Below are 15,849 nucleotides of genomic sequence, written 5' to 3' on the forward strand. Positions count from 1 at the left end.
ATTTTGAGAAATTAATGCTGATTAGCAGCTGTGTGTGTGTGACCTAAATACATCTATTGCTTGATCTTTATTCATAATATACAGTTTATTGTTGATAAAGTAATGGCTGAATGGTGGGCTGGACCACGAGTGTTGTGCTGAAAACTGAGGCCCGATTTGTAAATCGTCTGAAATTTGTTGGCATCTGTTTTTTGTGGAATTTATATGGATGGGGAAGATGAATAAGTCTGAGCTATCCCCTTTACAACTCAACTCATAGATATTATTGAGAATTCATTTTGCTTTTATTATTAGGTCCACAAAAATGGACCTAATGCTTGTTGGCTTTAAAACACCTACTAACGCTGCTTTCTCTCTCCATCTTGCAAAATATAAGACAAGGCCGAAGCTTAAATTAAAATCCTCAGGTTCTTATCTCTTTCCCACAGGAAAGCAAATCTGTGTTGAAAACCGTAAAATTAAGAGGAGAGCAAGGATAGCATAATTTAGCAAAAATTCATGGCACCAGATTCTGAGCTATATGACTGGAGGGATAGGTCAGACATTAAGAAGATACTGCCTGCTAATGCAAGTTCCTTAAGGTGGTGCTCTGGAAACAAGAAAAGCGGAAAATGCTGCACTGGTTCCCGTTTGTTTCCTCTCCTCTACTCCTACCGATCTTAACAATAAATTGAGTTGTCCATTATATAACCCATCTGCTTCCAGAAGTCCAGAGAAATCATGGAATTGTGCATGGACCTTTGTCCTAATGTCTGTTTTGTGCTGGGATTTTAATAGTGAACTCAATGAAAATTAATTTCATTGGCCTCTTAAATTATTTTTTTGTTAATTCCTTGTGTTTGACAGGCTGTCCTAGCTGAGTTTTATCAGTGTGTCTCTCTGAAGAACAGCTCTATTTTTTTTTTAAATTTTATTAAATACTTGTTTGTTCCATAATTTTTTGTGCTAAGGGGCAGCGTAGAATAGCAGGGTACAAATGAGGAGTGCCTGTTACATGGTGGCATTATCACTGTGGCTCATCCCACCGTAGAAAGAGCAACTTGTGCTTCAAGCAGTGTTAATATGGCAGGATTTCATTGGAACAGAGGAGTTCTGTTGTCTTGCAGCCTTATCTAAAGAGCATCATTTTGGGCAGCATCCTTCCGTCATGCCGACTGCCTCCTCCCCTGTGCCTCTACAGGAAGTGCTGATGGGAAGTGTGTGTCTTGACCTATATGGGCATCACCTTATGGCACCCATTTCAGGACTCTCTCAGGTGTTTGCAGCACTTTGACTTTACCTTGGCATGATGCAGGGAGAGGCCTCCCAGCTGTCCCCAGGCAGCCAGCAGGTCTCCCCCCTAACTGACCACTCTGAGAGGCCTCTGCCAACCACTCGTATATGAAATCAGGCTCTTAAGGATGACTTTTTAGTTACCTGTTAGACAGACCAAGAGCTTTCAAGCAGACTTCGTAAAATTGCAAGGGAGAAAATCTGCTGTGTCCTCTGGCAATGGCGGGGATTTGTCCCAGCTGTGCTGTGCCATGCTACACTGCGGCTGTGCAGGAGAGCAATGGAGAGCAGGAGTGAAGTTGATGAAGCTCGTGTCGCTCTTAAGGCTGGAGATGTGGCAAACCTGCACTTTAAGCCTTTTCTTTTAATTATTTTTTTTTTAAAATGCTGTTCCTGTAACCAAAGGGTTTTTGCAGCACTGCTGCTGACTCTGCAGTCCTTTGCCTGCAGCCCTTATTGCACGGTGCCTGCCTGCCCAGCATGTTGCTCCTCCTGCCCTGGGGCTCTCCATTTGCCATTTCCGCTCCCTGTCTCCCAAGTGCCTTTCTTCCTGCTTCCGGCCCCCACCCATTTCCATGCCTTTCCTCAATATCTGCATCCCTCCTCGGGTGCCAGGATGCCGATTCTGGCATCAAACCTAGTTTCCATCCACTAACCCCAATGTCATGTCTGTCCATCTTCAATTTCCTCCGCTTCAGTAATGCAAATATTTAAAAATTGCATTTTGGAAATGTTGGGGATTTTTTTCAATGCAGAAGCTCCACCTCACTAACACCATTTAATTTAATTTTTGTTCTTCTTTTGCAGTCAAACAAGGTGCCCGTGGTACAGCCTTCTCATGCGGTTCACCCCCTCACCCCTCTTATCACCTACAGCGATGAGCACTTTTCCCCGGGGTCACACCCATCTCACATCCCCTCTGACGTCAGCTCCAAACAAGGTGAGCTCATCCTTTCCCAGCACCATGGGGATGCAGAGTGGTCTCTGTGCTGCTGACAGAACTTTATTTGTAGTAGTTTAGAGGGAGGGTTCCAGGTGCATATGCCCACTTTCAGAGATGGTAATTTTGCCACGATGCTGATATTTAGTGTGGCTTCTTAAACTTTCATGCTCTTTCTGATGCGATAATTTGGGCTTGCTTTTGTCATTGGAGTCTTTTAAAATATCAATAAAGAGAGACCAGTTTTTACCCTCTTCAGCGGTGCCCGAGGCTTGAAGCATGCAGATGCAGAAAAGGCAATCAATCCTGACCTTCCCAAAAATGGGAGACAAGTACTTCAGTAATGATGTTATTGAAAATTTTTCTTTTTCCCTTTCACCTAAAATGATGTTTTATGTCCTTGTATTCTAGTTGTCCATATTCTTCCATATGTCAGTTGGCATAACTGAAGCATTTCCCATAAAAATAATTTTGAGCCTGTGCAAGTTAAAGCTTTACAAATGTGACATTTTTTAACCTTGCACCAGCTGCCTTCTGCAGAAAGCATCTTTTTAGATGGCTGTAAGTTTTCTCTGCACTCCTAGGAGTCCTTAAAGCAAACAAAAAAGCCTCCCAGATGCACATCTGGGAACATCAGACCAACCCCACTCTGTGTCAGTCTGCAGGCCCCCAGGGAACTGCTGACAGCCTTGAGGTGTTACGCCCAGCCTGTGCCAAGAGCTTCTGCCCAGCACCCAGGGGAAACCAGTGGTTTCTTGGGAACGATGTGCTTGCTTGCATTGGGATGCAGGAGCTGGCGGGGGGAGGTGCAAGGGGAGGACTGGCCCTGGCCATCATGGGTCTGAGCCAGCGTTTGGGTAAGCACCTGAGAACAAGCCTGCGTGGGAAAGCTGGTGGTAAGGAAGGAAGGAGAGGGAGAAGAAGGTTTACAGAGGCATCCACTGTATTCTGGATATTTGTGTGTAGGCATGAAGTCTGTAGGTGCCATAACATGTCCTGGAGGGTGCCTCTCCATGCCCCTTTCTGCACTCGCATGTCACACCATGTGGTGTTGACAAGATCATGAAGCTCTGCTTTACCTGGACACACATCCACATGCACAGTTGTCCCATTTATCTGAAGAGGTGTCCAGCCATCATTGTTCAGAGAGGGAGATGTTTTTTGTTCTGACTTTCCCTGAATGCTTAGCTTTTATTTTGACTGTGTAATGCAGGTAATAACAAGGGCTACATCCAGAAAACACTATGGCCTTGTGGCTCTGCGTGTTTTTTGCTGTTTGTTGGTTAGTTGTTTGGGTTTTTTTTAGGGAGGGGGAATGCAAAAAGCACTCTACCTGGAAATCCTGGCCTGTAAATACATGTATAATATCTTTTTCAGACTTGGAAGAAGCAAATGGAGGCCTCCTGTCCTCATTTGTCTTCCTCCTTTGCATCAGTGCCCAGGAGAAGGATATTCACACTCATTCCTTGAAATCCCAGAGGTGCCATGTGTTAAGAGAGCAGGATTTCCACCTCTTGCTGAAGCTGGCTGTGACAGCTGGGGCACACCCCGCTGCTGCAGTTCGTGAGCTCAAGAGGTTTTCACTTATTGCATGCTGGGTTTGCCCACCTGTGCCCCATTTTTTTCCTTTACTCTGATTGTTTTGTACTCCTGTACTGCAGACCCCAACTGAACAACATCTGGTTTGTTGTTTCTGCTGTACGTCCTCTCTCTCTTCTGCCCCTTCTCTACCCTCTCCCCTGTCCAGCATCCCGCTGGTCACATCCCCATCCCTGAGCACAAGCCTGGTGAGGGGCTCTTCTGGAAGGCACAAAGCTCATGCCCCTCTGGTGTTCCTGAATGGACTCTTGATCCCTTTGCTCAGCATCTGGCAAAGATGGGGTTGGATAATGCAGGCTGGAGACTACTGGTTTTGTCTGGGATGGTCTCCTTGATGTGTGTGGTCTTTCCATCCATACTCCCTGTTTCGATGCCAGTGGCGTGTGGGAGCAGCCGCAGTGAAGTAGCCCATGCAGTTGCTGCAAAGAGAGGATTTTTCTTTTCCTCAGGTCCTCTGCCAAACGCCTCCAACCATTGTTTCTGTCCTCGCCTCCCACTGTGGGTCTGGAACAAGGCACTGCCCTGCCGCCCTAGCCCTGATGCCAGGGTGCCCTCCTCCCACCAAAATCCTCCAGCAAGGGGGTCCACAGCAGCTTGTCTTCAGCACTGCTTCTTGCACCCGAGGTGCTTTGGAATGGACACACAGCACTGCCTTGCTAAAGGCAGTCAGTATTTTATTTTATTTTATTTTATTTTATTTTATTTTATTTTATTTTATTTTATTTTATTTTATTTTATGTTTTATTTTATTTTATTTTATTTTATTTTATTTTATTTTATTATTTATTTTATTTTATCTTATCTTATTTTATTTTATCTTATTTTTTTATTTGTTTTTTCTTAAACGTCTCATGAGCAAGAACTTTTTTTGGGGAACACTGGCTGTGTGATTGCTGTGTGTGCTCCTGCTGGGCATTAAGTAGCTACTAGCCCCCCATAAGGGGTGAGAAGTTTTGGATTATCAATAACAACTGTGCACCAGTTAAGAGAGAGCACTGTTGTCTCTATGGCTCAGAAATGCGGATTTTGGGGAAGGAGTGGCCCAGCTCCTTGCGCAGAACTTGGTCTGGCAGGGGCAAGGTCACGTCGTTACTTCCAGGAGCATCAGTCATCACCAGAGATGAGAGAGATGAGATGCTGGGCTTGTTTTTCACCTTTGTTATTTTTTTCTTTTCTTAAACCATTCAGAAAGAGTGTTTCCTCTCATATGAAAGCCCTGGGATCCTATCAGCTACCAGCTGTTTTACACCTTTGAAAAGACAACTGGCCAGAAATTTGATCCTCATTCATATTGTGGTCCCAAGTCTGAAAATTTTGTTTTTTTTCAGACAACACCACCACCGGTATTGTTTTCTGTGCTTTCCTGTACACAGTCCTGACAGATATACTTCAAATCTTGTAATTAAATTCAGAACATTTAAATACAAACTGGGGAGGGGAATAAATTACTGGCATCAATCTATAAACTAAGTCTCAAGGTAGCACGCACTCAGTCTTGGACCTTTGGAGTGTCACCACATAAATATTTAATACCCTTTTAAAGCAACTGATTTAACATGTGAAGTAGACTTAACAATTCCTTCTGCTTCACCCCCTCTTCCCCAAACACATTTAAATAAACCAATGTCTTTGTGGCCTCTGCAACTGTAATTCCATGTCTCCCGGGGGCACAAGGTTTAGGTGAAGAATGGAGACCACAGACTCTTTTGGGATGAGGATTAGCTTTAATCTTGAGGTGATTCTTGCAGTTGTAGGATTCTGTGTTCTGGGGAATGTGAGCTGATGGATCATTCCTGATGGGACTCTTATTTTTCCATGAAATACTAGCAATGCAAAACAGATTGACCTTGGAGCCCACAGGAGTCAACTTGATGAAGAGCTTAGTTGGAGCTGGAGTGACAATTGGAAGCCAAATGAATCATATCAAGTGTGACCATTACAGGCCTGAAAATTATTCTTAATTAAGCACTGATCCTCTATGGTAGCAAGTTTCCAAAATCTGTGAATCCATAAGGGAAACCGAGAAAATATAAAAGTAGCAATTTACCTAATCTAATAGCTCTGCTGTGCTGCCTCTTTGACAACACATTATTTTCCTCTTGTTTCATGATGTGTTAGAAGTGGTCCTCAGGATCCAGTGACGTTTGGTGAAACCATTGAGAGGACAGTATTGCCTAATGCATTTTACAGGAGGATCTAAACTTGCACAGGTCCTTACCCATACGTTTATTTCCACCTTCCACATCGGCTTTCCAGTTTCCCTTTGGATTGCAGCATTGTGTGCAAGTTAGTTACTATTTTAAGGGTGGCACGCAAAGCCTTTTGCTTTTAACACTAACCAAGAAGGTGGTTATTTCTTACCCAGAGCACTAATTCCATCGTAGTGTTGGCCGTGTCAGCTGTGAACTGCAGGTCACGCATGTAGTATTTTGAGGGGAAAGTCATTCATTCTTCTCTGCTCTTTAACAGGCATGTCCAGGCATCCTCCAGCTCCTGATCTCCCTACCTTCTATCCCTTGTCTCCAGGGGGGGTTGGACAGATAACACCACCTCTTGGCTGGTAAGATTTTTTAGCTTCTTTTCAGACAAAGGTGCATGTTCACACCATTCACTATTGTTGAATCAATTGCAGCATTTACAAAATAATAATGATAATGTCATTGCAGTAAGAAATTGCTATTTTATTTTAGTTGAAATTGAATTTGGTTTTTGAACAAGTACAGAAATTAAAGTGTGTAGATTTCACTTTGAAGTTTCTATATTTCTTATGGCTCAGATTTGTGGCTCTTAGCATTTGGAAAGATAGCAGAAAACAATTTTCAAGAAATGAAATGTAAGTTTTTAATAAACAAAATTGTAATTACTGAGGGGAGGAGAGGTAAGAAGGAACTTTGAAGTGTGTGGAGGGGTGTGAAATCTTGAAACTGCCCCAAATGGAGAACAAACTTTTTTAGTCTGCTGCTTTTTACACTTTCTGTATGGAGAGAAGCCTCTGTGACTGGGAGATTTTGCTGCTCTTGCTAATACTAGTGCTCTCAGGATCTCTTGCTTCCACTCAGGGTGTAATTTTCCTTTTTGAGGAAATGTGGTATTTTTGGAGTAATAGATTTGACAGGGTGCTGCATGTCTGCTTGGGGTAGATACGTACTTGCCCTCCATTCTGTTGGAGCAGGAAATAAGGAAACTCAGTAACAATTTCAGTGCTTTAGAGTCTGTATCATGAGTAGTCTATGCCCACACAATGAAGGATGCAGATTTTTTTGTTTTTTTAATGTCTCTATGGGAGGGAAATATGATCCAGATGACAAAAAGCAGAGAAAGTAAAGAGCAGAAGATGGTGAAATGCTGTATTGCTGGCATATCTTTCGGGAAAGGCCACATGCCTTTTTGAACAAATTATTGTCAAAATAAAATATAGGAGTATCTGACTATTTTTTTAATCTTTTTTTCCCCCCTCCTCCCCATTTTGCTGCTGAGCTGACTCCTCACCTCCACTGCCACCAGGCAGTTACTGACATGCGTTTTCCAGATGTGGTCAATCATTTCTTCTGAATGGTTTCTTAATGCAGAGGCTGGGGGGAGGGAAGAGGGAAAAGAGAGGGAAGAGAGACAAGATCCAATCTTATAAGACTAAGGGATGTGTTCAGCAGCACTCACCAACAGCGGGACATGCTCAGCTGTCCCTTATCCTCTGGCTTTCAGCTGCTTGCTGTGAGGTAGTGCTGTTGACACTTCCTTCATCTTTTTTTTTCCTTCTTCTTCCCTTTGAGTACCACTCATTTCCAGTAACATACTCCAAGTGTGAAACCTGTATCCTGAACCTTACAAAGGCCAGTATCCATTTTTTTCCCTCTGAAAGCTGACTGGCCAGTCAATAAGTAACTGTTTGGACAGGGCTGATGTGTGTGGTGGTCTTTCTGGCTGGTTCAGGTGTTTGGGCTGCTTCAGGTATTTGTTCACATTAACATAACATGCTACTTCAGGGTGTTCATCATAGTCATGACTGAACCATTGCTAACTGAAAATAAGCAAAATGTAGTGATGATGATGAAAAAAACTAAAGACCTCAAATGACGGACTGGTGACAAAATATTCTGTATATGTGGGAGCATAAAGAAGATAAAAACTTCACACAAGCTTCTCTTACTGTATTACAAAGTTTGATCTTTTAGTAGTAAGATAGATTTGTGTTGCTATGGGCTTTTAGGTGATTGGATTGTTTTTTTTTTTATCAAATAAACTTCTGCTTTGTTAGGAAAGCTGGCTATTTGTACCTCACTATAGCATATACTAATGGAGAAGGTCCTAAGTTTTCAAAGACTTAATAAAACTGTTCTAAAGGCTTTCTAGCTTAATAATTCACTGTCTGGTGTTCTTGCTCTGATCTACAGTAGAATTATTGGAAGAAAATGTGTTTTTCCTAAGAGCTCGTTTAACAAATCTGATTCCAGTGCTTATAATACTAAGTTAGAGAGGGATAGAGATAGAGGAGTGTGCATGTGTGTATGTGTGCACTGGAGGAGGAAGACTGGTTGTTTTGCTTTCCTTCTCAGTGGAAACTTAGATTGGGAATCTTTCAATAGCAAGGGAGAAAGTTGAAAGTGTTTAAGTATTAGTTACTTTCATTAGGAGAACTCTCGAAAGTGTTAGCTCTTACTGTTTATTGTGACTCGTACTGAGTTCCCATCAAGGGCTTGTAACTCTAGAATAACTACTGAATACCATATCGTATGATTGATGGGTTCCTTTCTTCTGTGACCTCAGGCAAGGTCAGCCTGTATATCCCATCTCGAGTGGATTCAGGCAGCCCTATCCATCCTCACTCTCAGTCGACCCTTCCATATCCAGGTAGGTGTAGGAGGTGAATGACTGACTGGGGAGTAACTGCTGGCGTTAGAGGGCAAGTTGCTCTTCCGCTTGTATCTTGGTCTGCCTTTGCTTGCTTTTCAGTCAGCTGAAACTTTATGCATACATTTTTATTTAACCTATGTGTGTATATACAGTTTGCCTGGATCCCACACTGGTCTCATTCAGCATTTTCTTGTCAGTCTCTGAAGTATTGCAATGAGGAACACCAGTGAATTGTCAGCAATTAATTGAGCTGTTTCATCTGAAATGAGTCATTAGTTCATTTCTAGATGCAACATTTAGTGTGCATCCTTGGGTTTCGCTCATACCATTATGCAAGTAGGTGGATTGTCACTCTAGTCTGTGTTCTCTAGTTCCAATTTTAAAGTTGTTGGTAATTAGTCTTGAATCATTTAGGTAATGCTCTGTGTGGAAACTTGCTCACAAGTAGATATTTCATAGCCCAAAGCCACTAATGGCAGAGGATGCCAGCACAGTGTATTTGTACTGGTGTGGAATCAGGCACTGTGTCTTTATGTCTAAGTGCAAACAAGCAATGCTAATTGAGACTTGGCCATGACACACTCCAGACCACCTATGCTCTGCTTTTGCATTCTAAAGACAGCTTCTGCATCCTGTGCTTGGTGTACACAAGGTTTGAATATACTATTCTTGGGGTTTTTCATGTGACTTTTAGAAGACACATCCTCTTGCACAGGGATTTAAGACAGGCCACTTGATAAGTGGTGAGTCCTCTTGCTTCTTTTTGTGTGGGCTCCTTTGGATTATCACTGTCCCTTCACTTCTTTACAGGGGAATGATAAGTATGTGTCTGTCAAGGTGATTGGGAAGAAAACCCATTCTTTCCCCATGATAAAATGGTTCGGTTTCAGGGCTTTGTGTTTCCTTTATTTTGGTGGCATGAAGGAAAAGAGCAAGGGGACTAGGGAATGGTGAAAGGAGAGGTTGGATACCATTCCTTAACCATCGCTCATTCAGCAAAACTTGGGAGTATGAGCTTGCTTTTTGTGTTAATGGTACTTTCCAGCAGTTTAAAATGAAGCATGCAGGTTTACTGCTGCACTTGAGCTTGCAATGCTCAGCACCTTCGACATCTGTCTGAGCTGTCCTTGAGAATGACCCGGGTTAGTAGGGTGGGATGATTCAATTAGTGGTACTTCGGTTTTATTTTCCATTTTCATTCCTGTACAAATGAAAGGAAGCTTTAATTAGGACAAAAGTCTCTCCCTGCTCCCATCCTGCATCCAGGATGCAGAATTTTCAAAGTTTATTTTAAGCTTTTGAGGGAAAAATAGTGGGTTCAGGTGAAGTGATGTTAAAATCTTTTACCTTAAGGGCTTTGAAAACTAAAGAGATTCCTTAGGGAGCCATCAGGGACTTCTTGAAAAGACTCTTCTTTATTTTATTTGTTTCTGCATGGCAGTTTCCTCCTTTGCATTGGCTGGTGGTGGATATTTTAAGAATGTTTATATCTTGGTGTGGAAATATATTTTTTTGGTTAAGAAATGTGTATTTTTATTGCTAGTCAGTGCAACAGTATAAACATTAAGTGTTTCTTGTTTGCATTGCTAAAACTGTTTGCCTGAAAGTCAATAAAATAACTTCTCTACAACCAAAATGTTGACTGATTTTATTTGTTTGTTTGTTTGCTTTTCTTGAATAAATGGGCTACAATGCACAAAACTTAGCCAAATATTTTTCATGCACTCTTTAAGAGTTATCTTCATTGTGAGCTTTGTAGCATTTGTATTCTTGGAGCGTCCTGCTGCTGTCTTACGTGCTTGATGCCTGTCTTCAGTAGGGTTACAGACCTTGCTTTGTTTTCTCTTGTAGGTTTTCGCATCATATGATTCCTGGTCCTCCAGGCCCTCACACAACTGGAATCCCTCACCCAGCTATTGTAACACCTCAAGTAAAACAAGAACATCTGCACAACGACAGTGAGCTAATGCATGTGTGAGTCTGCCTTTCTGCATTAGCCCTTAATCTATAAATGTTTGAGAACTAACTCTATCTGAAGAAGAGTCAAATATGTTAAAAAAAAAGTGCCTTTCATGACCTCTTTGAATTTTAACTCTTCTCCTAGAACTAAAACGGGAACTGTGGGCTACTGTTTGGGAAGGGTAATGAGACATGAAGCCATTTTTCATTCCAGTCCGGCACTTTTAAGCTGTTGGCAACAACCATCTTGATTCAGGCATAATCATGGATCTGTCTACCTGTTGCTTGAATGTGAACTCACAAACTTCTGCTGGAAAAGTTCTTACTTGCAAAATTTACTAGTAAAGAACAGCATCACTGCTTGATACTGAAAGGCAAAAGGCCTAAAAAAGAAGTGGATGAGAAGCTGTCCTCCTGCCTGTGGCAGTGGTCTTTGTGGGTACTATGGATAGCCTTTCAAAAAGAGAATTGAGACAAGTGATAAATTTGGAACAGATTCACCAATCAAATGTTACTTGCTAGAGAAGGTCAACCTGACATCCTCTCTGAGTATTAAACTAAGTCAATTCTCTGAAAAAATGTGAAAGTGGATGGGACATGACTACTGAAATTCTCATTCTTACTATTAAAGTGCTACTGTAATCACAGGTTGGTAATTTTCTATTGATCTTTTTTAGGCTAAAGGTAAATTAATGCTTTTTTTTTCTTCCTTTCCCTTTCCCCCACCACGTTTTAGGAAGCCTCAGCACGAACAGAGAAAAGAACAAGAGCCAAAAAGACCTCATATTAAGAAACCTCTGAATGCTTTCATGTTGTACATGAAAGAAATGAGAGCAAATGTTGTAGCAGAGTGTACTCTGAAAGAAAGTGCAGCTATCAACCAGATTCTTGGCAGAAGGGTATGTACGGGAGGGTTTGTGTGTACTCATGTGTGCTGCTAATTTGTGTGTTTCCCTTTAGTTGGGTGTGATTGCTCACTTTCTGCTTGAGGTGATAAGTAATGTGCAACTATCAAATTAGCTACAGAAGATAAAATATGCAACTAAAAACAAAAGCTGTATCTTGAATTTCTCTTTTCAGCATTAACAACATCATCCAATTGGTGTCTGTTCCACTCATGTTATGGTGTCAGCAGCTCAGGCATGAAATATCCTCATTCACACATGGAAGGAGCATTCAAGTCACCTTAGGCTGGTGTCCATCAGAGCAGGAAGGGATCATTCAAAGATGAACACTGGATGCCACTGGGGATGGAACTCATAAGTGAATATAATGGGGTCCAATTGTAAAGTCATGTAGGTTGGGTGGGACCCATGGAGGTCATGTAATCCAACATCTGCTCAAAGCAAGTCCAGTTACATCAGGATGCTCCGGGACCTGTCCAGTCAAGTTTTGAATGTCTCCAAAGTCATCAGCCGAGTACTGATGATCCTAGTACATGTACCAGAGCTTTGCTGAGAGCCATTTGCTTCTGTGGCATTGCAGTCATACTTTGTACTTTCCATCTCAAAAAAAACCTATGCAGGCCAACTCACAGTCACAAATCTCACGTTCACTGTTGGTGTTATTCTTCCAAGGGAAGGCAGCAGAGGTAAATGCCCATTTTGCAATTGACTTCCAGAAATGAGAAAAGGGGTGACTTTTGTATCAATCAGAGTTTGAGCAGGGATTATTCAAATTCCCAGTGAACATCTCTTCTTGATCACTGACCAAGGCAGTATTGAGAGGCACTGTAGTTCTCTGAAAATCCTGTGCTTTCAAGTGGGAAATCAGTACATGACCTTAACTGCCCCTTTTATGTTGCAGTCTGAAGACTTCCCCCTCCAAACAGAGCAGAAATCTATTGGTACTTGTCCCAGTTTCTGCAGCCTTCTGCCTCTGTTGTTCTTGTTACCTCCCCTTAAAGGACGTCTTGGTGCTTGCCTTTTCCATGTTTTCATTCTCACTCCCTCAGTAATTGATCTTAGTTCCTTAGTATGTCAGCCTTGTTTTTTTGGCCTGAATGAGAGCAGTGGCTTATTTATCTCCATTTTGGTAATGAATCAAGCCTTGGGGCTCAATTGCCTACTTTTTCTGCAGCTTATACTCCTCTTTTCAAATTACTTTCTCCATGAAAGTACCTGAATTTCTACTTTTCCTGTACTGCGAACAGTGCATGAGTTATCCAGTATAATTGCTTTGAGATTGATTGTCACGTGTTTTGTGTTTTGCCCTGTGCTACCCCAGAACAGGAACTACCTCTGTTCTCAAGAGCTGACACTTTACATGCCACTGGGCTCTCTGATGCCACACCATAGTGTTCAATACCTTCCAATTTTTGAATGTGCATGTGAGGTTTGAGAGTTGCAAACCCGGTGAACTGCTGTGCTCTCAGTAACACATCGAACTTGCCAAGTTAAGGCAGACAAGTGCTTTAGTTCACATCCTCTGATGTGTAACAAAACAACATATTAAATCATACAAATGTGATCTGATCTGAAATCCTAATTCTGTAAATTATTCTTGCTTGAGTGTCTTAATGATTTCATGTCTGTCTGGTTTTGGTCGGTTTTTTTTTAATAACTTCTTCTCCCCCTACTCCTCCATGCATGTTGACAAACAAGAAGACAAGAAGAGACATCTGCTGCAGCAGTGGAACCTGATTCTAAATAAAAGACCTTTACTGTTTTTGGTTCAGGTCTGTGATAGGTGTTTCAACAAGAAAAAAATTATTAGATACCAATGTAGGTGGTGCCTTTTCAAATGTGCAGGTGGAGAAGGGTTATTTTTTGGTGGTTTTTTTAGGGTTTTTTTGTAGGTGGGCGAGGGGTTTGTTGGGGGTTTTTAGTACATAAAAGCAGGAAATTTATCCCTGCTTGGCTACAAAGGTCAACTCATGTAATTTGAAAGAGTGCAGTTCTGTGATTTCTGTATCTTAGAAACTTTTGCCGTTGCCATTTTCTTTTCTTCTGTTACGAAAAGAAGAAATCATAAAGCAGGTACCTTGAAGCTTGGTACTTAGAGGTTGATCTTGGAACACGAGCCTGCTGGTGCCCAGAAAGCCTTCTGTGTTGGCATTGAAAACTTGTGTCTGGCTGCTCCTTAAAACCAAAACAGCAGACCCTTCTATGAAGGGGAGATTACTGACTTTTAAAAGCAGCACAAATCCTTTCTGTTTTATCAGGAGCTAAAGGGTGGGTTTTGTTGTTGGTTTTTTTGTTGGGGTTTGTATGGGTTTGTTTGTTGTTGGTTTTTTTAAGTAGTGTTGAGAGAGCATGGTTCTGTGAGCAGATTATTTTTTGAGCCCTGTTTCCATAAATGATTTTTGTCTGCTCAAGGCATTTGGCAGTTGCAGAGCTGACAAATGCCTGGAAGTTGGTTAATAAACACAGGTGCTTATAATTGCTAATGAATTTCATTTTTGCAGTAGGGAAGGACTGAATCAAAGTCACTAAAACACTTGCTCATGTCATCTGTTGCCTAGGTATGAGTTAATTCCTAGTCTAATGTTATGTTTATTTTGTTTGCAGTGGCATGCTCTCTCCCGTGAAGAACAAGCGAAATATTATGAACTAGCTCGTAAAGAAAGGCAGCTACACATGCAGCTTTATCCAGGCTGGTCTGCAAGAGACAACTACGTAAGTCACTCACTTGGAGGCTTTTTTTTGAAATTAACTTCCTTTTCCTAACTTTTTTTATGATTTTTTTCTTTTTCTCTATAACTTGGGGGAAGTCCTGGATGAAGGGACAGTGAACATACATATAACATAAACCTTTTATTTGCACTTCAAGCATCCAGAAAACTTGTTATTTTGTTGTTGTTGTTGTTGAGATGCTCCTTATGAAGTTCACAGTTTTCAAGGGGAAAAAATTAACATGGGAAGTTTTCTCCTAAAACAATGGCCAGTACTGTCTGGAAGCTTATGTTCTGCTGTACAGGTGTGATTTTACTATCATTTTCCATTTGGTCACTTGTTATCCATAAATCTTATTTAGACCTGAGAAAAAAGGGGCGTCTTGCTTTCAAAAGAACTGAAAGCCCGAGAGTCTTAATGCAGACTGAACTTTAGCTGAAACTAATTCAGAATGGTCCATCTGTGAAATAAAGGCTGCAAAATTTGTGTAAGTAAACTTGATAATAGATCCTGCTGTTAGACCATTTGGTGCAGTGAGGTTTTCTTACAGTTACTCTTGTTTTATAATTAAATATCAAACAAGTGCTAATAAAATGTCACACAGCTTGCACTGCACAGTTATACTACTGTGCCTACAATGAGCTGTCGTTGTAGTCATATGTGATGGTATGAAACTCAGAAGCTGCAGTTCTGAGAAACTGATCCTAACCTGAGGATCCTTGCTGTCCCTCCATTGGGCCGTTATTTACTGTGATAGGAAGTGCTATTTCTGGCTCTGTTTTCCATCTGTATTAGGTGCACAGCAATTTTTCTCTACTTCAGTGACATCTTTGGACATTAAAGGTTGAGGTACCTATATACAGTGTTAACAGAAATTGTAGAAACTGGCACAGAATGCATTGACACAGAAACTAAGTGATGGTCTCTGAAGCAAATGCCTTTGTCTTGCTAATAGTCATGCCCAGTTTTGTAAGCACAGACACAACTGTAAGCCCTAGCAGCTTGTTTCTGCCATTTAGGCAGTCATCTTTTCTAGCCAAAAAAGCTGTCATGAACTTATGCAGGTAACCAGACCATGTCAACGGAGCTGTCTTGAATTACTGCTGGGAACAAATCGGGTCTTAGTGAGAGACTCCTTGGAAACAAGAAGATTTCAGTTGTCTTGAATTTACTTGCTGGAAAATGAGACCACTTCGGAGTGTTGTCAGCTCATGCTTACTGAACATCAGCCTTCAAGATTGTGCTGTGATGCTTGGCCAGGCTGACTTTGAGAACCTGATGTGTTTTGTCACAGCCTGCTGCCATACAGCCCAAGCAGTGGACCTGCAGTTTCTTAAATGCCTTGATAGACATTTGGAGTGTGTAAGGTGGCATGTATGAGTTCTCTCTTTGATGTGCTTCCAACCTACATCCTGTGTGGAAGTATAGCTCTGACATACTCCAGTCCTGCATGCTAAAATGAAGAACTCTGCTAGCTTCCTCTTGCAGCCTTCCTCTCTGCCTCTCCTGGAATGCACACATTTTGCAGTGGTGGTGGGGCAGTGGTCATAGTAGATCACAGTTTATCACTGAAACCTTTTCAAATATACGTCATCTTTTTTTTTTCTTTTTCCC

At 41.6% G+C, this 15,849-nt stretch overlaps 1 protein-coding gene across 1 annotated transcript in view; it reads left to right on the forward strand.

Annotated features, from left to right (window-relative positions):
* LEF1 (lymphoid enhancer binding factor 1) overlaps window positions 1–15,849 on the forward strand; it is a gene marked incomplete at its 5' end in the record, with an annotated part of 69,490 nt that overhangs the window by 37,527 nt on the left and 16,114 nt on the right. The window contains 6 exons of the mRNA XM_029959491.1: window positions 2,080–2,212; window positions 6,281–6,371; window positions 8,576–8,659; window positions 10,514–10,636; window positions 11,358–11,520; window positions 14,131–14,238. Coding sequence (XP_029815351.1) covers window positions 2,080–2,212; window positions 6,281–6,371; window positions 8,576–8,659; window positions 10,514–10,636; window positions 11,358–11,520; window positions 14,131–14,238 — 702 coding nt within the window. The remainder of the gene's footprint in view (window positions 1–2,079; window positions 2,213–6,280; window positions 6,372–8,575; window positions 8,660–10,513; window positions 10,637–11,357; window positions 11,521–14,130; window positions 14,239–15,849) is intronic.

The sequence above is a fragment of the Manacus vitellinus genome, unplaced genomic scaffold (assembly GCF_001715985.3).
Source record: "Manacus vitellinus isolate BGI_N305 unplaced genomic scaffold, ASM171598v3 scaffold_0_pilon, whole genome shotgun sequence".
Lineage (NCBI taxonomy): Eukaryota > Metazoa > Chordata > Aves > Passeriformes > Pipridae > Manacus > Manacus vitellinus.